This window comes from Onychostruthus taczanowskii, unplaced genomic scaffold (genome assembly GCF_017590055.1).
Source record: "Onychostruthus taczanowskii isolate IOZ18803 unplaced genomic scaffold, ASM1759005v1 scaffold34, whole genome shotgun sequence".
Classification (NCBI taxonomy): domain Eukaryota; kingdom Metazoa; phylum Chordata; class Aves; order Passeriformes; family Passeridae; genus Onychostruthus; species Onychostruthus taczanowskii.
Genome location: NW_024500794.1, coordinates 2,401,100 through 2,422,288, shown reverse-complemented (window position 1 = coordinate 2,422,288; position 21,189 = coordinate 2,401,100). Strand labels below are relative to the sequence as shown.

At 44.6% G+C, this 21,189-nt stretch overlaps 1 protein-coding gene across 1 annotated transcript in view; it reads right to left on the bottom strand.

Moving 5' to 3' along the window:
• The window catches only part of GSK3B (glycogen synthase kinase 3 beta), a 149,294-nt gene extending 137,412 nt beyond the window's left edge, over nt 1-11,882 (bottom strand). The window contains exon 1 of the mRNA XM_041411048.1: nt 11,757-11,882. Within this exon, the coding sequence (XP_041266982.1) occupies nt 11,757-11,844 (88 nt within the window). The 5' untranslated portion in view covers nt 11,845-11,882. The remainder of the gene's footprint in view (nt 1-11,756) is intronic.
• Nucleotides 11,883-21,189: the final 9,307 nt, after the last annotated feature.

Below are 21,189 nucleotides of genomic sequence, written 5' to 3'. Positions count from 1 at the left end.
AAAGAACATTTTATAATGGCTGCCAACCCATTCTTAGACAAACAAAAGTCGTATTTTCTATCATGGTATATAAAGCAGTTAACGCTGTGAAAGTGAGCACACACCATATACAGATCGGTCATTTGTAAGAACAGACATACTGGGTCAGATCAAGGCATTGCCTAATCCACTTTCCTGTCTTTGACAACTGACATAAGGAAACACCCAAAACAATAACATCCAAGCCATCAACAGGAACTATGAATACAGACAATTGCCTTGAATTATACATATATATATATGTAATGCCACCTATTTTAGGCACATTCAGTAATTTTACCTAACAATAAGTTACACAGTTCTCCAGCACTGCATGTTGTTGCCCATATCCAACATCAGTTTAAGGGAACTAAGAGCTCTCAGCTGTATAAAGCCAAAGAAACGAAAATGATGCAGTGACAAAATTACTGGAGGAAAAAAATTCACAGTATTCCATAAAAGTAGACATCTGAAGGTTTTAGTGGATGAGGTGTTTTTAAACAAGCACTTTCATGCCACATAGCTGATTCCATTTACCAGCATGACCCATGATTGATCTCCTTTTAAGAGGTTTCATTCATGTGGTCTACATATCCTTTTCTTCAAAGAACAGCCATGGGATGGGTCACTTTGTAAGAATCTGAAGAACACCATATTTTTAAAAGGGCATTTTTGAACAAGTTCTGGAGGTTTGCATCTATTTATGCTAGGAGCACAAAAGAGTATTTTTTTTCTTAAATCTATGCCAAGTTGAAGCAAAAGTGATTCATAACTGCACCAGCCTACTCTTCTGTGTCCTACAGAAGAAATTCGCTCTTGAACCTTCAGCAGGGACACCATCTCTCAAGTCAGACTGCCCAGGTTCCAATAATGTCACTATAGCTTCACTCAATTTTTCACATTTGAAGAGTTACTCTACATAGTCTACCCCACACATCCAAAGAGGTACATTTCACAAGGGAGAACATTCCAGATATAATTTACAAATCTGGTAGAATGATAGAAGTGTCGCACTAGTTCTTTATATCTTAATTTTAAAATGGGAGAAAAGTATTTTGAGGTAGTTGTACATTTAATGTTTAATGACTTATTTTCCACCTACGCAAAAAAACTAGTAATATATGGCAAAGCTGTTTCCACGCACAGAATAACTCCAAGTTAGGGTTGAAGAAGTTGAAGAAAACAAAAATGGTCAAATAACCATTATTTGACTCACTGCATGTTTCCTAAGTATGAGATGGTTTCATATCAACACAGACAAAACAAGAAATCAAAGTTAAACAGCATAAGAGATGTCCAGAGAAATTCAATGGATTTCAATGAACAAATCTACAGGAGTTCAGGAACATCTGCTCTCTTCAGTGTCAGATGAAAGCTAATTATTCCTCTTCATCTACAAACGAATTCCCTATTCCATTTATTAACCACTTGTCCTGACAACATCCTGGACATTACCTGAATTTTTAGAAATACTCACCTTTATTCCCTACTATTCTTAGAAATTACAGCGCTTTCAAATACAGTCATAAAACCTTGCATCTATAGTCTCAAAGCAAAACTGGAACAGTCTGTGTGCAGCAGTCTTTGAGGCAGCTGTAGCTGAAAGTCCTACCCACCAACTTTTTGTTCTCCTTACTTCATAAACACCCTGCATCAGTTCTACAATTTAATGGGCTACTGATACATTTCCATATATTTCCACATTTCTTCCTCATATTTCCCAGAGAAATATTTTGCACACCAGACAGAGATGCCACCCCTAACAGCCTTGGTATTTTCCCCCTCACTAGCATACCTTAAGTCCACAGGGTGCAAAGAACTAGATGAGGGCTGCTCACCTCTGCAGCAAGCTCCAGTGCACCCCAACTTCAGAACTTCACTGAAAGCACAGCAGTGCACCAGAACACTGGTGAGATGAAAGCCCCACAGCACAGAAGATTGCACGTGAATGTGAGTAACCAGAGCAAGCAAGTTAAAACACACACATTACCAGTCTTCCCAGATACTCAGACAAGAATACCATGAGCACCTTTGCATGTAAAGATAAAACTTTTGCAATCATACATGTAGAGCAAGCAGTTTGCTTTAAAGCAGAAGTCTTCACATGTGGCCTAGGTTTAAATTCCAGATCTCTCTAGATCATCTCCTCCCCTTCATATTTCTGACCATGCATATCTGTGTGTGTGTCTCTCTATAATCAAATGCATGTAAAAAGTAATAGAGCAAAAGGAGCTGCTAGAGGACAACTGAACATGACTTTTCTCAGTTAGAATCTATTGATTTTGAAATAGCGTGCCAGGAACTCCTTCATAATTCCACTTGCTCTTCACTTAAAAGAAAAAAGGACAAAATAAACAAGAGACCCCACCCTACAATGTCTGAATAAACTAAACCTAAAAAGCATATGTAGATAGTATATACTTTAAACTAACACTGGAAAAAAAATTTTTACAATTATGCCACAATCTAAGAATAAAAATTAAGCTTTCACCAGACATTTTGAAATGCAGACAGTGTCATTGTTTTAGTAAGTAATTCTGAAGTATCATAATTATTAAAAGTTATAGGCACAGCATAAACATTTCTGCACTACTTCCTTTTAGGGTTGGCCCACTGTAATAAATATTTACAGTCAATCATTAACTGCTCTAACATTACCACTGAAAAAATAGCCTGGGTTATTAGAGAAAAAAAAATCCACAAGCTATTGCTTAAAGCCAAGGCATTGACACCAAACATAAAATGTTGCTCAGGCCTCATGAATCTCTCTACCTGTCTCCAAAATCCCACAGGCATTTCAAATATTCCACCTGGGAAAACACCCGCTGTTCTTTTGCTGTCAGAGATCCCATGTCACTTGTCATGCTTGAACCTTGTCAGCTTTCATGGACACTGAAAGCCAGCTACTCTAGCTGAAGGGAAACCTCAATCCACTGAAGTTGAATCTATCCCAAAATAGAAGAGACCTGCAGATTTGGCAGCATTCATTCCCCATAGATCCTCCATTAAGCCAAATACGTTTCTGAAGCATGCTCTGACTGCTTGAATGACATTCAGACACTCCTGCTGGTGAGCTTCACTCGGCTGTGTGAGGAGACCATCGAACTCAACTGCCATCCCCATGTCACCTGAGTAAGAAATTATACACAATCCCAAACCAACTCATGCCCTGATCAAGGAACAGCAAGTTTAAAGTTGAGCTCAATCTAAAATTGACAGTACCTTATTTTGGGAGCTGCAATTAAAGCTTTCTCTCCCCTCTCACTGACCAGTATCATCTGAAGTTTGGGTCCACAATTTCTGGAATAGTAAAGTTCTCCCACTCTACACAAACCTTATGCTTCTGTCTGTAGTACATTTAATAGATGTTTCACTAGAAAACCCAGACAAACAGGAAAAAAATCACCTAGCTTTCCATAGGCCTCTAAAAACATTTCCCCAAGACTCAGATCAGCTCTGTGATCCATTGTGCTTACTAAAACATACTGGTAAATCTATTCCAAAGTCTCTAAAACTGGAATTTGATTAGGAAGGTTCTATTCTCTGAGGAACACAGAAGAAAACAACTAACTTGCAACTGCTATGGTGCATGACTATACATACCTGTAGCTCCCAAGGCAGTACACACAATCACAAGTAAGATGGCAAGATTAGAATTGAAATGGTCAACAGATACGTTCTTCTCAAGGACAACAGCATTTTCTGCTTCTTTAGGTTTCAGTTGAGCAATTGTATATATAAAGAAAACAAAGCATTGCATCTACTCACCTGCAGAGAGGTTGCCCTGCCAGAAAGCATTTGTTCTCTAAGTGAGGCACAAAAACATTTTTTCTCATGCTGATACTGAACCCCACAAATTGAGGAAATATATTTATGGTTATGGGCTTCATTCATGGGGATACAGATCTGTACCAAATGATTCATGTTTACTTGGCCAACACCCAAATATTCAGTTTATTTAGGCTGATGAATTTGTGACCCCTTCCTCCCTCTAGGAAACCTGCTCACACATGTCAATTCATTGTGCTACTTTTCTTAAACAGATAGTTAAAACAACTAAGCAGATGAGATGGGGTACAAATAGTATGTACCCTATGTAAATGTTTACAGGAGGGTGTGAATCAAAAAACCAGATTGACACTATCAACTGTGACTAAATAGTTTTCCTCTTTCTACACAGCAAGAAAAACCAAATTCTTCTCTGCAGCAACAGTCACAGTTTATCTTTCTGCAAAACATATTCTTGGCCTGTCTGAAAATTAAACAATTGCCTGCATTCCTGGCAAAAGATATTACCATGAGCTACAGGGCTTGCATCTGACAAGTATTATATTCCTACTAAAAAAGTCAAAAGAGATGATATGGCTGTAAGAAGCCTGCCTTGGTTGGAAAAATTCAGCTGCTGCTTCCCTTCTGGTTATAACTTCAGAGCCAACACCCAACTTTTCTCCTTCTAAGTGCTCTGACCCAAAAGACTGGCAATTTTTGCAGCTGCACTCAAACATTTACCCTCATGAACATACATCAGCACAGGGCAGGACCAGAATTTCTGAGTCCTATATATCCTTCACAGCATTGCTTATCCAGTGGCAACAATGAGAAATATCCTCCCTTTCCCTTTTGATCAGCAGGTCTCTTATTATGATCATCTGTGTCAGGCACTTGGACTACTAAAATGTTTCTCCAACTCAGTCCAACTGCCTGAAAAGACACATCAAGCAATGTAACTATATCACTACACATTTTTGTGACTTATCAAGCTTAAGAGACATTTTTCAGACACAAAAATACTTTCACCAATGCTACATCGGTCATTATACCCTTCAAAGAAGGGAAACTCAGCCCTATTCAGATATATTACAAAGCTATAAAGATGTATTTTTCTTAGCTGTTTGTTCTCACTTCTGTACAAGCTAAAGTGAATTTCCTATGGCAGGCACCAAGGCCCACTGCAGCCCCATAACATTGATCCTTCAGACTCTGCATCACTCACACAGAAACCCTGGAAATTATTTAGAAATTAATCAACACAGAGGATAACTGGCAGCCCACTGTCACCTGTGCAGGAAGCACTGCCACTGATACACAGTAAACAGCCCCTCCCTCAGCTGATGTGGCCAAGCCAGAAAATACCCAGTCGCTGCCACAGAGACACAGCAAAGCTCCTGGCAAGGACTGGAGCCATCCCTTCAGAAGGAGCTGCTGCTGCATGGCTTTTGTCAAAAAAAAACCAAAAAAAAAAAAGCCCTGAGTTCTTGACATTGACAAGCTATCTTACCACTTTCCTTTCTTCCATTATAAGACAGACTAGGTGAGAACACAAATTGCCTTAAATGCTTAGATATACTTCCCGTCTGCAAGAGATAAAAGTACAGAGTGAACTGCTTTGCTTTATTTCCTTTTCTGAACAACAGACAAGTCATCTGTAGCAAGAGCACCTAATGAAAAGATTCTTTGATAGCACTGAACATACAAGAAAAATCACTGTCCACTTCTTTTAGAGGCACAGCAGTATGACTTCTGGGCATCCACATTTCTGACAGTTCTCAGCGAGTGATACAGGACTGCTTTCAGAAAGATCTCCACCATGGATTTCTATTGAAATACCATCATCTCACCTCTCCTAGAGCCCTCACAGAACATCACACAGCAACACCTATAGGATACAGGATTGAGTCAAACGTGCACCGTTTCCATGGAAAACACCTAAATAATGTCTGTGGCATGGTAAGCTATCACCTATGAGGACTGGAAGGATTCTGAAGAGGTGGTGAAAGCAAATCGTTGTTAACCAAACCCAGTTTGCAAAAGCTTCAGGTAGAGATTCATTTTAGGCTTCTGTTTAATGAGATCCAGCAGCACTGACCAGAAACAGTTGTCTGAGCATGACTATGATGTTGCAGCCATTTCTCACAGACCTGCATCTTGCTACCACATCTCACACCTTTCTCACTTCAAGATCAGACAGCTACAGTGCACTCAATTGGTTTTATTTTAATCAATTAAAAAAATATAAACTGGCATAGACCATTATGCCTCCAAACTTCCACCTCCCCCAACAGCAGCATGCAGCACTTTGGAAACAGTCTTTGTGGGATGAGAAGTGACAAGGGGGTTTCTGGTGTTTCATCTGAAGAAAGGGGGTCTGACCTGTACAGTACACTGTGGGTTTTGAGCCTTTATGGCTGAAAGAGTATCTTTTCTTGTCACATTGTAAATGTTGTAATTGGCATTTATTTTCAACATACATAAATTAAAGAGCACCTATCTGTGCAGCTTTCTGAAAGAAGTTCTGCAAAGACAAATTTTTTAAATTTTGAGTGGACTTGGATATTCTGTGAGGCAATCAAACTTTATTCAATATTCTCCATTTCCTAGTTGCTTGACTTTAAAAGCTTTGTTTGTCTTTCAAGGCTGCTCCAGGCTGATGCTCATTAAATTCAGAAAGCAGCCAAGTAACTCCACCAGCCATATCGTTGCTGCAGGAGACAGCCACTTTAGCACTTCCCACACTAGCTATGGGTGACTAAAAGTCCTCAGAGTAAAGTTGATTTTTAAAATTTTTTAACAAAATCTAAAGGGAGAGAACTCCAGAAACATATTCAAGTTTTGAGTTGTCTACAGAAATTTCTTGAAATTCAGAGGTAACAGACTTTTCAATTTAAAATGGGACTCGGTCATTTAAAACAAAAATACTCCAATAGCTTGAACCAAGAGGCTTCTACAAACTACAAGCACCTGGCAGAGTTTACTGTGCTCAAATAACCAAGGGGTTTAGCATTAATTAATTTCAGAAATGCTACAGCTGACTGCAGCACTAAGCTTGAACTGCAGGCTTTTTGCACACTTTCAGAATCTTCTTCAGTTATCCATCCAGTTTAAGACAGAGCATGGGCACAGGGAACAGCAACAGCCAATATCCCACAGATTCGTATCATTGTGAAGATCTGTGATGAGTAAACTGAACATCAATATTGGAAAATTCCTTCATAATTTCTCTAAACAAGCTCTTAAAGATAGAATACAAGAAAACTAAAGAACTCTCTTGGGGCAATAGAGAGGAACTCTTCAGGCTGTGGGGCGGTCTTCAGCTTTTCTCATCTCCCTGTCACTGCTTGTGATCCCTACAAGGCCGTATCAAGTTAACAGATGAGGTGATAGAACAACACCCAGAGCCAGGATGCACACAGGCAAGGAACACACGCCATAAGCCATAGCTGTGTAAACAGGTGAACAAGATGGCTCCAATATTGCTAGGAGACACAGCAGGTGAATCAAGGGGTAATACAAGAGGGGATCACCTCCAAGAAGCAGTGTAGGGAAGAGGAAATGTGCAGAACACAAATGGAATGCTCAACTAGCTAATGGTATGAATAAAGAGGAAAGAGTCTGTCAGCATCAGAATTAAGTACAGCAGACAGTTTATTCCTTTTCAGACTGCAAGGCACAACTTTGGGGCACTGTAACATGAAACACTTTCCACTCAGGCACACACGTTCATTAGCTGACCCCCTCAGTGCATTTTTTTCCAATCTAGGAATGAAGAAAGCTGCTCACCCAGCAGCAGTCAGAAAGCTGGACAGGGCTAGGATGAGCGACGGCCAGACACATAACGCTCAGCAGGCTTCTGGAAGGGAGTGATTTTCCTCTCTCCAGCAAGGAAAGCAGGATGGGCAGCTTTCAGTTTCAGAAACCAATTAGGCAGAAACTGCTATCAAAGCAATAGAGAGGGCCCTACCCTAACTGGGTTGAGAAACACCAGGTGGTATTATCTCAATCGCTCTGCCAGTTTCAACAGCCCCACTCATTCCTTCTCACTGAAGGCACCCAGGGTGCCCTTTTCCAAGGCTCTTCCCACACACCTGGACCCCGCACAGCATTAAACTAAACTGTCACCTAGACACCACTGCTACCTAAAAAGCAGCTTTTATGTAGTGGCTCGTGGAATAGCCACTAAAAGAGCAACAAACTCATAGACTTTATTCCTTCATCAACCACTTTTAAAGAGCCATCACACTCTGTGTGAACAATACACAGCAACATAGGCTTACCAAGCTATTGTGGTTTCAGGAGATTTTACAACACAGAAAAAAACCCAGTGAATCTAAGAAGAAAAGAAAAACTTCAACAAGCCCCAAGTTTGGCACCACTGAAACATTCTTCTGCAGAGTCCAAAATGAATTATTACAAGACTGTCCTTTAGATTTTGCAACCGAGAGTATGTGGTCAACATCAGAATTAGCTAAAGCAAATAAAGCTGCCTTCCTCACCCTCCAAGTTGACAAATTCTGCATAACCAATTACAGACCCATGACACTCACACACGGAGCAAAAACTCTTCATGGCAAGTGTTAGCCAAGACACTATTTACTGCAGACCATCAAGACAATTGGCTACAGCTACAATAAGTACTGCTGCCTGCAAGGACTTGGTGTTACTTGAAACACATATTTCCCAGCAGCTTAGAGAAGGAAAAAAAATCAATTCTACAGTCATTAGATGAAAATTCTCAAACTGCAAACTTTGAGACTTCTATTTTTACACTGATATTTTTAGTCATGTGTTGCATGACTACCCTTTGTATTTCAGAATTATTTTTGTCCCATCTGAGAAACAAGGTACATCGGTAAGCAGTGTAAGAGCAACTAGGTGAAGAACAAAAGAAAACTTCAAGCTCCTATCTCTTCTCCTACTATAATGAGCAGGTTGATAGTATCAGCAAGTGGAAAACTGGAAGCTTAGCTCCTTCCTTTTTAAGGGACAGGCTTAACACAAGGAGTACACACTTTTTTTTTGTTCAGGGAAAGCATACAGACCCAGCAACACAGCCCCACACAATGAATACCCCATTTGAGAACTATTACAATGTAGAAATCCATATGGTTGAGTGATTTCACAACCACCAAAATATAAATAGAGAAATAAAAACAGTCAGATTTCAGAAGACAGATGTATGGCTTGAAAGAGATACACGAAGGCCACAGGGCTCTTAGTGTTGCAGAGATGTTAGAACCCTAGTACCATCCCTGACAGAGCAATGAGAGCAGCATGCATGAGAAGTCATTTTTCCCAACAGCCAAAGGAGAAGCAGCTGTTCGTAATCCCCTATCCTTCCATTCAAAGCTTCATTCAGTTACCAACTTCTGAGAACAAAGTATCATAAATTCAATCTAACAAATTGCACAGCAAAGAGATGAAAAATCCTTGCTCACTCTTTCCTCCCCATACACCTAGGGAAGAAGTGCAGTCGCAGTACGGTTCTAGTTCTGCTTCTCCCAGGAAACCCATGGAACAAAGAACCCTCCTCCAGTATTTTATGAATCCTTTTCCCATCCCTTAGATATATCCTTCCTAGGTAACTGTTGCAGCACTCAGCCAAGGAGAAGCAATAGCTGCAACAGACATCAGAGCAAGAGTGACTTCATCATCTGATATCAGCCCTCCTTACAAATGAGAGCAAAAAGGCTGACATCAAACAAGTCAGGTTTTGCTTCCAAAAGACCCACACCAAGACACAAGCAATAAAGATGTCCCAGACACTCAGAAGATACCAATCCATCAATTTTCACCTTCCTCATAAGGACTCTTTTGTCCCAGCTTTAACTAAAACTGGCTCAGAAGGTAACTAAGTATCAGCCTATAAATATATATCAAAATGAAAGACCCGACCTAACTCCGTTCTCCACACAAGCACTCCACACCGGCAATACACAGCTTGCTACATCATGTGATAAGATGTTACCAAGACTCTGCTAACCAGTAAAATAAAACCTTTTTTGACACCCTGGAATTTTTCTCACTTAGAAAGCAAAGAAAAAAGTTAACTTCCCAGGCTGTCTTACACGGCTGGATTAACTGAAAATAGAAACTGCACTTCCCACAGAATCCTTGAATGTGGTTCTCTTGCTTTGTTCTGACATTTTTTTCCAGACAGCAGAAGGACCAGGAGCACATGACTAGAGCGACTGGGGGGGTTATCACAAGTGCATGCGCTTTATGTTACGGCCTTTGTTTCTCCCTCAGTGTTATACACTTGGGATTGAATCATATTTGCAAACTTGTTAGTCTGCATCAGTTAGCACCCTCTTCACAGGCAAGCATCTGTCTAGTCTTTGACCTCAAATAAACGGGAAAGGAGCATCAATGACCTTTCAAGAATCAAGCTGCAGAGCCTGAACAAGACAAATTTAGTTGCTGAGTATGACAGGTTGAGGTCTCGCTCGGTGTAGACAGCCACCTGCAGAAATACTGGTCAACAGGACCTGCTTTCCATTCCACAGGCACATAAAGTAAGCCAGTAAATTAAAATGGAGTCACCCACAGTTCTCCTCCGTACAGATCAATAATCCTTAATAAATACTAATGCTGAACCTGATCAAACCTACGCTGTCGTGCTGCTAATATGGGTTAAGTGCACCCATGGTTTTTGGAGGGCTGCTGGCACACTGATCATGCAGATATAAGGTGGAGTACAGCTCCGGAGCCAAATGCTCTCTTCAAGGCTTCATCCACAGTGGAAGACATTTCAGTGAAAAAAAAAAAACTATCAAAATTTCTTATCTGTCAGAAAGCTCACAATCTCCCAGTGCTTTGGCATGAAACACACAAGCCCCTGTGATGGATACAGGCATGCACCCACAGAGCCATGTCAGGTGTGGCTTTACACGAATATCAAATAGATCAATTGAATGGGAATGCATATTGAGCATTCCTGGTCCCATAAAAATGTCATCCTTGATTTCCGTAAAAAAAAAAAAAAAAGAAAATATATCTAAAAACTACACCGTTCATATGAATCTGGAAGAACAATTCAGGTCTTAATGTGAACATATTCAAATCAGGAGTAAAGAAATTCCATATGATAACCACATAGCTGATCTATAGCAACTCAGAACTGGGCCTTTTTGTATCAGCACAGGTTTAATTCATATTTTTATTTCATATAAACCAGCTAACCCCAACGGATAGAATAGGAAGAATAGGCACACATTAAGCATTTCTGACATGTCTGTGCAGAATAAAGCACAGGCCTCATTCTTAAAAAATATTCCTGTGATCAGAAAATTGGAAAAAGAATGCCAAGCTTGACATGTGAGCCCATGGAGTAGTTATTTCAAAATAAGCATTTTCTTATTCCTTCTTCTGAGCATTTTACCAGAGCCTGGAGGATATTAGAGACACCTTTTGTAAGCTCCCCTCCCCCTCCTTTTTTTTTTTTTTTTTTTTTTTTTAAATGGGCTGGACTAAAAGGTGCTCACACCCGATCTACGGGTGCATGGAAAAACCTTCCATGCTCTCTCCCCTTAACAGCCAGGAGTGCTTTTAAAAAACCTCAAAAAATACATAATGAACGTGAATGTCACGGTCATACCTGTGTGCCCGCAATTCGTTTCCTCCTTTCGGTGGGAGGAGGGGGGGAATGAAAAGGAAATACAGACTACAGAGCTCCCAATCCGTTTCACAAAGGGGGAAAAAATGGCTTTTTAATGAGCCAGAGGCCGCTGGCAGCGACCAGGAGCTAAGGACGAGGACAAACCCACCGGGATTTTCCGTCCAGCAGGCCCCGAACGAAGCGGCGGCGTGCGCCTATTCAAGGTTAATGGGGGGGGAAGGGGAGAGAAAGGAGCTGCCGAGGCCGGGGCTGGGGCCAGGCTCCCTTCGCCGCTCCCTGCCTGGGCGAAGGGCGGGGGCAGCCTCCCCGGCCCTCAACCCCCACCCGAGGGGGGCAGGATACTCACGGCTGACTTTCATGCTGCCGAAGGCCGAGGGCTGCTGCACCGGCTTGCAGCTCTCCGCGAAGGAGGTGGTCCTGGGCCGCCCGGACATGGTCTCTCCCGCTCTGCCCCAACGGCGATCACCTCTCTCCTCTTCCTGCCTTCGCCCTCCGCCTCGCCCCGGCGGGCCCGCCTGCCGCTCCCTCGCTCGCTCAGCTGCAGGAGACGGGTGGGACGCGCCACATGAAACGCCGGGACCCCCCTTCCCCCCCCGGGGAAGCCCCCTCCCCTCTCGGTCTCTGTCGCCCGGCGGCTGCTTCTTCTTCTCCTTCCTCCTGCTGCTCCTCCTCACGCCGCCCGCTCCTCACACGACCATCCTTCCCGGCCGCGCCGGTGGGTCCGAGAGCCGCCTCCCCCCGGCGCCGCTCCCGAGCGAGGGGGGTTCGCTGGGCCTCGCTGCCCCCACCCCGGGCGCCAGTCACATGGGGCGGAGGCTCGCGGCCCGGCTCCTCCGATCCCGCCGCCGCCGCGTTTCTCTCCTTTTATTTGCTTTATCTCTTTTTTTTCCCTTTTCTTCTTTTTCTTCCTTCTCTTCCTTCCCCCCTCCCCGTTCCTCTCCTTCCCCCCTCGCCTCTGAGGGAGGCGGCAGGCAACGGGACTATTTTTTTCCCTGGCGGAGGGATCTCGGGGCACCGCCGAGCGGAGGCGATGCGGCAACGAGTCGCAATAGGATCCGGTGGTGGCGGCGGGATCCGCGGCGCGCGGAGGGGGGTGAGGCGGCCGGGCGGCCTCGCTGCTCGCTGACGCTGCTGCTCAGTGCGGCGCTGAGGCGGCGGCGGCTCCGGCGGTGCGGCCGCTCATTGCGCCCGCACGGGCAGCTGGCGGCGGCTCAGGCAGGGCACGCTGCACTGCGGGCGGCGGCTAGCGGCGAGGGCACGGGCCATGACGGCGGCGGCTTCCCTGCTCCTCCTCAGCCCGGCTTCAGAGCGCTGGCGGCGGCTGCTGCTTTTGCTGCTGCTTCCCCAGGCGCCCAAGGCACATAGGACTCGTCCGCCCGGCTGAAGTCTCCCGCCGGGCCCCCCTCCCCGTTCCTGCCGATCAGTCCCTTTGTCCCCGCTGCTCCCTCCGCTGCGTGCCGGGCTCCCGCCGCTGCGCTCTGTGCGTGCGCCAAAGCCGCGCAGCCGCCCGTACCCGCCGCCGCCCCACGCTGCGGAGCAGCCGTAAGCGCCGTCTGTGAATACCCGGCCGAAGAACCCGGCGCGCCCGCGAGCCCCCGGCCCGAGGCCGTTACGGAAACGCCCGAGCCTTCTCGGGGCCAATCCTGAGGCCGTGGCAAGGATGCCTGTAACTGGCCGGAACCAATCACGGAACACACCGCGGGCCCGACCGATTCTCCCCGAAGTGAAGCGGAGATCCAATCGGAGCACGCCGCCGCCGCCCTAGCAGCGCGGGCGGGCGGCCAATGGAAAGGAAGGCTCTCTTCCGGCCATCGCCGGGCCAACCCGAGTGGAGCCGAGGAGGGAGAGCCAATCAGGGGGCGCGCTGCCTCCGTCACCCAGCCCTGGGACGTCTTCAAGCCGCAGCCCGAAGCGGTGAGCGGCCGCGGGCTGCGATTGGCTGATGGCGATGAGGCTGCCTGCAGGGGACCAATCGGGAGGCGCGGGGCCACGGGCGCGCCCGCTCCCGACGGGGCACGGCTGCTCACCTCTGTGGGGGCCGGGGGAGGGCAGCGCGCATGCGCAGCGCGGCCGGGCACCGCCCCTCAGGCGCGCCTCCGCGGCCCGTCCCGCGGGGAGCGTGTTTGGGGCAGCGCTAAAGGAAACCCGAAATTGTGAGGTTTGTGCCTAAAAGCCGTCAGGCAGGGAGGTGTTGCGGTTCTGCTTCATTGAGCCGTGAAGGAAATGGCGCTGACGCGCGCAGTGCTGTCACAGAACCGCAGAATGGTTTGGGTTGGCACGGCTCTCCACGACCCTTGTGTTCCCACCCCCCTGCCACGGGCAGGGACACCTTCCACTGGACCAGGCTGCTCCAAGCCCCATCCAGCCTGGCCTTGAACATTTCCAGGGATGGGCCGTTCACAAGTCCTGCGAGTAGCCTGGTCCAGTGTCTCACCACCCTCGTGTAAAGAATGTCTTTGAATATCTAACCTAACCCTACCCTCTTCCAGTTTGAAGCCATTCCCTTTTGCCTGGTCACAACAAGCTCTTGTGAACAGTCCCTCTGCAGCTTTCTGGCAGGAGACAGGAGGCTGGAACAGTCGTGGATGTGGTTCATGAAGCGATGGTGAACCCATTCTGCACAAACTGGGCCAAGCAGGGAAAAGAAGATCGAGGCTCTCATGGAAAGTCCTCCCAGTTCATCTGTTACCAGCAAGGCTTCCTCACAGGAAACACAGTTTGTATTGAGGCACTGAACACCCTCACACTTAGGTCCCACTGACACCACAGGTAGATTGAGCTTGGCCCTGGCCAGAATTCCAGGCACTGTTCTGGAAGAACTTGTCCTTCTTCAGGGCTCTGGAGCACCCCTGGGGGCAGCAGCTCCCAGCCCTGGCACAGCCAGCACTGAAGCACTGCTGCCTGCTGTGAACTCGGTGAAATTACTCGGCAGACATCAGCAAAAACTGAGCACCGGCCTCTTATGCCATTAAAAAAAAAAAACAAAAAAAAACAAGTGCTCTTGCCAGAATAGTTTATACCACAAACAAAATAACTTGGACTAGCAGAAACATATTTTGCCAGTGTTAGAGACTAAGACTGCTGTTTTCTTTTAAGGCATCAAAATATTGCCAGATTTAGTTTTTTTGCAGCCCTGTTCTGAACACCATTGCTATGTGACCAAACAAAGACCTGGCCAAAGGCAGCTGAAATTCATCCTTTACAAGAGCTATTTTACAAAGCAAAAAACAAACCCAGTCTCTCAAAAGGGTCCTGTTCAGTACTTTGCTCGCCCTGGTGTGGTTGGCTTGCTGGAAGCCTTTTTTCTTGCCTGAAAAATGATGAGTGGTTTTACCTACTACAAAGGCCTTGGGACTGTTAGACGTTTGATTGCTCAGGATCTACCTGTGCAGCTCTGTACACTGGGAACCTGACAGGTGAGGGTGGTGTGCCCTAGCAAGGGCTGAGGGACCCTGAAGTCACAGCATAGGAATGGTTCTGCAGCCACCCCAAGCCACCCTGCCATACTCATTGTTCCAACCCGCCTCTGAAGCACCACTGTGTCAAATGTTACTTAGACACAGCTTCAATGAGCTGCCAACAGTGAAAATGAGATTTTCTCTCCTGTTTGGCAGAGCAGTTGTCAAAAATTAGGGTTACAGATTAGGTTAGCTCTCTGAAGAGCATTCTTACACAAAACAACAAAGTAAATATGCCACCAGGCAGTGGCCAGCTCTCTTGTACCTGAAATGTACCACCAGGCATTCCAGTCATTATTTTTTCTGGCTGTGGGCATCAAAATGCTAACACAAATCACATTTTCTTATTTTCTGACTAAGTTCTTTCAAATTACTACGTAAACAGGAGAACTGACTTGGGAGAGACAGGCGAGCTTTGTTTCTTGAAAAAGTTGGCAGTCTGAAAAACAGCAGGTGGGGGAGGGTGAGCTCTTTGCTTTTCAGCATTTGCTGTTACTCATGATAGTGGTAAATAAAAATCAGACCGATGCATAATTTATACTGATGGTGCCCATTTGAAAAATGTCCCTTCAAGCTTTGTAATGAGTCTACAACCTGGTAATAAAAATGGGAAATCAACCTCATTTCCTTACAGAGAACAAGATACTTCATGAAAATAAGTTTGTGCTTGTCCTCCTTTATCTGATATAGCCATTCTCTAAAATCACCCTGTTTCCTCTTCAATACCAAAGTAATCTATATCAAAACCACAACTTGGTTGCTACTAATAACACTTTTCTGAATACCAAGCCTACCCATGCACAGGGGGAATGCATATTACAAAAATCCCAGCTGCAGTATTTCATATTTGGCAATCCTGCACATATTTCCATTTCATAGTTAAGCAACCAAGTCTCCAAAGCTTGTCCATTCAAGTTGTAGCATCTTCTCATCCACCAGGAAACCACAACTGTGTTTTAAAGGAAAACTGTGATGTATTTGAAGGGATGGAAAAGCATAAAGCACCTCCAATTTCTGTTAGTCTGTTCATAGATTTTTTCCTTAACTAAGACTACAGAAAAACCCTAACACACAATGAGGGCATCTATTAAGCTTTCATCCTCAATTTCAAAAATGGACTGACAATTAAAACCATTTGTGAGAATCATGAGTGAGCTCGTTGCTTTTTTAGACTGAAAGATTCTCTTTTGACAACATTGCAAAGTCCATATTTATTTTTGGCCCCTTGGCCGATGAAATGACCTCCCTTTAGAATCTGCAGATATAAATAGAATTGACGTTTTAATGATCAGTTTTCACAAGCTGTTATAATCCAGCATCCCAAGCATCAATGTTGTTCCAAGTCTGGATGCACGGGGCAGTTTTACAGCAGCCGTGTCTCTGTAATGTGCAAGTGCCCAGGAAGGTTGCCTGAATACATGAAGTGTCTGAGAGAAATTACTGAGGTGTTATCTCTCTGGAATGCCATAAGGTGGCAGTGATTTGGAAAATTGGGCAACTTCTGGGTAGAACAAAGCTCTAAGGAGCTCAGGAGAAGAGTAGGGCAGGGGTTTTGTTTGCTTGTTTAGGGGTTTTCATTTGTCTGTTTGCATTTCATATATCAACAATAAACTTCAGTCACTCTAATCAGACACTGACTAGGCCTGCTCCAACAGGCAGACATGTTCCTGCACAGGAACTCCTGCTATTTTCTTTCTCCATTGCTTCCTTTTCAAGTGATCAGCAGGAAGATTTTCTGTTTGCTTACCTAGCAGCTGTCGCTGGGTTGTTCCACCAGAAGGCATGGTGACAGGTCTACCTCTTGCTAGTCTGATAAGGATGGAATGATTCAAGGCTGTTTTGAACCTTGCTATGCTAGAGAATCTAAATTATATTAATGGAGCTACAAGTCTTATATCTAACTCCTTGATATTGCCAAGGCAATTATCCAGAGAACAATTTAGTGAGACATTATAATGGCTTGTGTCTTGTTTGATTGGCATGGGCAAACTCAATAGTTATGGTTGAACTTTAACTTTTTTTTTCCAGTGGAAAATCAGCGATTGTAACAGTAACAAATTTACCGATTGCCCAGGCGTTAATGATTAAACAATAAATCCTGAAAAGTGGTTTTGATTTTTGTCCCAGAACAAAACCTGAAGGAATCTATGTTTGGAACATACCAGTTGCATGTATGTTTCTGAGCAGGACACAAATTTTTAATCCTGAGAACTCACTATGTTCTAATCACTTCCTGTCACAAAATATGTCATCACCAACAATTGCTTCAGAGGACAGCTGATGTTTTGCTGATCTGGATGTGCGTGGGTGCTCCTAGTCCTTGCAAGGCTCCAGGTAACTTTGCCAGAACCGACAAAGCCGAGTGGTCCAAACAGTTCAGTGTAACAGAAGCTACAGACAACTTCTGTATTCCAATTTGTAGTGGAGGTGAATGAGCAGAGACACCAAATACAGGTTCATGGCAATATTGCAACATGTGGAAAACATCAGTGACTGAGTACACAGGCAGATGCATCCTTCTGTGGAATTAAGTTCTCCCTGCTGATGTTCTGCACAGGTTTCAGGTTAGTTTTATCCACTAGCTCTTGACAAAAGCATCAGGTTTCCCATCATGCCAGGAGAACATCTTGTTCAGTTGAACAGTTGCCTTTGCCCCAGAATTTGTCTGACCACACTGTCTTCATAGGAAAACCTTTCACCTGGAAAACAACGGTGTCCAGAGACAGAGAAGCTCTACCAGTCTAATGAGCTTTTGACAAGTCTTTCAGATTCTTGTTTTCTGGAAAGCAACATCTATGCCCATTTCCTCAGGAATCTGAAAGGGTTCAAATCTAGAAAAAATGTTGGTCTCTTCTGTGTGTATCATCTCACTCACATTAGATTCAGTCAAGCAGCCCAAGACTGACATCCTTTTGCTCTCTCTGTACTACAGTTTTGGTGGAAGGCCCCATGAATGTCCCATACTCACAATTTCCCTGCTTCCCCAATCAACTTCCAATCTGGCTGTTGAGGAGACTTTTAAAGTTAAGATAGTTGAAGCCAGCCTGATTCCTGAGGCCTTCAGTTCTTTTGAGAAAACCTTAGAGGGAGAGACAGCCCTAACTACTACAGCCCCAGGATTAGGACTACTCTTTAGCTGGATCTTGGTAGACATATGGAAGAGGCGTGTGCAGGGGAGAAGAGCCAGGCTGGCTTTCCAAATCGTCACAGTGACCTAGAAGTTGTACCAGGAACCAGGCACAACAGCCAACAAAGGAGATTTTTCTCCACTTCCTCCTTCAGACATCTGGGTGACGTTGCACCAGGGTGATGAGGTTTGTTGTGCCTTCTCACAAACGCAGGAAGAGGATTCGCTAGTTCCTATTGAAATAGTTTTTGGAAAGAAAGCATTGCACATGGTTCAAGGTGCCAAGAGGAGAAAAGGCTGTTGAGAATAGATGTTTGCATCACCAAAGAAAGCAAAGAAAGCAGCACTAGGCCTGGTGAAGCCTGTCTGGGACGCCGTCCTTGCTGGAAGGGCTCTCTGCAGAACAAAATTACCATCCTTAACTGCAGTGAAATGCTCATCCAGCTCTTGCTGCTGCAGCTGTTTTTACCCTGGCTGAGAATAACTGCATGGGTACAGGTCTCCCCAGGACAGCCAGCTCTGCGAGGGCAAAAGAGGACAATAGTGCTTGGTGGGTTAGAGCCATTCTTGATATCCACAAGGCAAACTGTGCTAGAGTATGTCTGGAGAGAGAAATGATTGCTCTGCAGTAGACAACACATAGCAAAATGGTTGAACAGAGCCATCAAACCTTGGTGATACATCAGCTACAGCAGTGACCTTGTACTGTTGTACGTCTCGCCTGTGAACTGGGGTCTCTAGTTTGCAGCCCTGAATTAAAAGTGGTGATTCTCTTCAGAATCTGGGAGAAAATGCACAGCTAATTTGAAGTGGCCAAAAATGTAACAGTATTTTCATTTAGTTCATTGAGGTTTTGCCAAGCACTCTAATTGATTTAATGATCCCTGTCCCTGGCTGCTCACTAATCACCATCGCACACTACTTCCTTCATCTTTGGCTGGCAAATGGTTACTAATTGTTGCTGCATCTTGCATGGTACATCTGGTGTTGACAGCTGTCCTTGCCCTGAGATGGAGAGACAGCTGTTTTTAAATGGAGAGCTCTCTCTCAAATATCTAAAACATCTGGGAAAATATGGTACTGAAACTGAGCTATCAAATGTAAAAAGTTAGCAAATATGTGGACAGGCTAGAGGGTCTGCAAACACAAAACTTAAAAGCAGACACAGGAATCAGAATAGAGAAGCCTCTCTGCTGTGTCTTTAAAACACAAGTCCTGGGTGTTTCCCATAAAACATGACTCTTTCCCCTAATTCCCTGTAGACTGCTTGACATCATAAAATCTTTTACACTCTGCACACCTAATTTGATCAGGCTAACAACCCATGTTGCTTTTGCTTCAGCCTATTAGACATAATTCAAAAGCCTTTTTAAAAGGCAGGATTCAGGATCAGGCAGGAAGACCTAAGCGGCTGGAAACAAGAAACCAGTAGCATGAAAGCACCAAAAAGCCCTAAAAATCAATGGAAACAATTGCATTCCTTAAAAAAATAAGCCCAACCAATCTTTTCCAGAATCTCCTTTCCTCCTGAACATTTTGTGACCGTGATTGTTACGAGGAACCTATTTTTTTCCTCTGCCTGTTTATTTTGTGTATTTAGCAGCACTGAGCGTACAGTCCATTGTTTTGCTAATGGTCAGCAAAGCTTATCTCCTGATCTAGCCCAGCCGCTATTGCTCACATGCTGTTCTGCAAGACTTGGATGAGCACTCCTCTCAGACCCTGCAGAGGCTGCAAGCCAGCAGCGTGAGCAAGGTTGAACTCAACAGGCAACAATGAGCAGGCATGTAAGGACACAGAAAGGAAATGGGTGAGCTTAAACCAGGTTATCGTGATTGGAGCAGGAGACACTACAAATGACCCCTAAGAAAAGAGTCTGCAAGCAGAAAAGGCCTGGCAGAATTAACAACGCCTTTTTATAAAGGAGTCATTTCAGGACATCTGACTTAAGGGAAGTGCCACATTTATGTATTTTTAATTGGACTGGATTTAAGCCATATCAAGCTGATGATGCCATTCTGAGTTCAAAAGGATATTCTCTTTGCCTCATAGCACAGGAACAAGGGCACAATGCAATTAACAGGAAAGGCGGCACTTTCAAAAGCAGTAGAAGGGAGTATTTTTAAATTAAGCAGTTATTGTATATTTCAGGCACATAAAGTAGAAGTTTGTGCTAATCACTGGAAGGTGAGACACTTCTCCAGGAGATGATTCCAATGCTCAAGTGTGGTTGCTTTTAAACTGCCCCTGGAGGAACCTGTCTCTTCTCTACACCCATGGAAGGACTCTAGAAAGTCCTGCGTGGTAAGTGGCCTCTGGAGTAAGAAGCCTCCCCCGAGGTGACAGGAATACAGTTACATTTCTAACTGGACTCTGAAAGTCACTGATGCAGGATATCACTGATGGGCAAGAACCTGGATAACACTGATCCCTTTTTTTGGTAAAGAGTGCTGTTTGGAAACAGGCTGTTTGAATTGAAATCACTCTCTAAGTGTGGATGTATGGGAACGTTTATGAAATGCTCTGAAACATCTTGCTCTGGCCACAATAAGGATCAAGATCTTGAACTAGAAACCAAGGGTTGAGCTGTTTAATCATCTCCTTAAAGCTCAAGAGTGGTTCATCCTGACAAGAAGAAAATCAAGCAACGGGGGCGGGAGGCATGTGTGGATGAGCAAAGAGGTCATGACTAAACTCTGACATAAAAAGGAAATGCACAAAAGGTGGACGCAGGGGTAGGTAGCCCAGGAGGAAGCCTTACTGGTGACAGTGTTCTTTAGCAATCCCAAGCCCCTGAGCAAGGGGCCCAAAAGTGCTGAGGAAACTGGATAATGTAATTAAAAGGCCACTTTTTAACAGATCACACTGATCAGGAGAGGTTCCTGAGGCCTGGAAGAAAACCAGAAGCCACTCCTATCTTCAACAGGACAAGAAGGAGCATCTGGGGAATTAGAATCTAGTCAGCCTCTCCTGAAGTCCTGTGCCCAGTTCTGACCTCCTCAGTACAAGAAAGACAGGGACTTCTTGCAATGACTCCAGCAAAGGGCACAAAGATGATTGAGGGACTGAAGCATATCTCATGTGAGGGAAGACAGAGAGCTGGGAACGTTCATCCTATTCATCCCAGAGAACAAAAGACTTAGCAGGAATCTCATCAGTATAAATATCTAGTGGGAGAGAATGAAAGAGAGGGA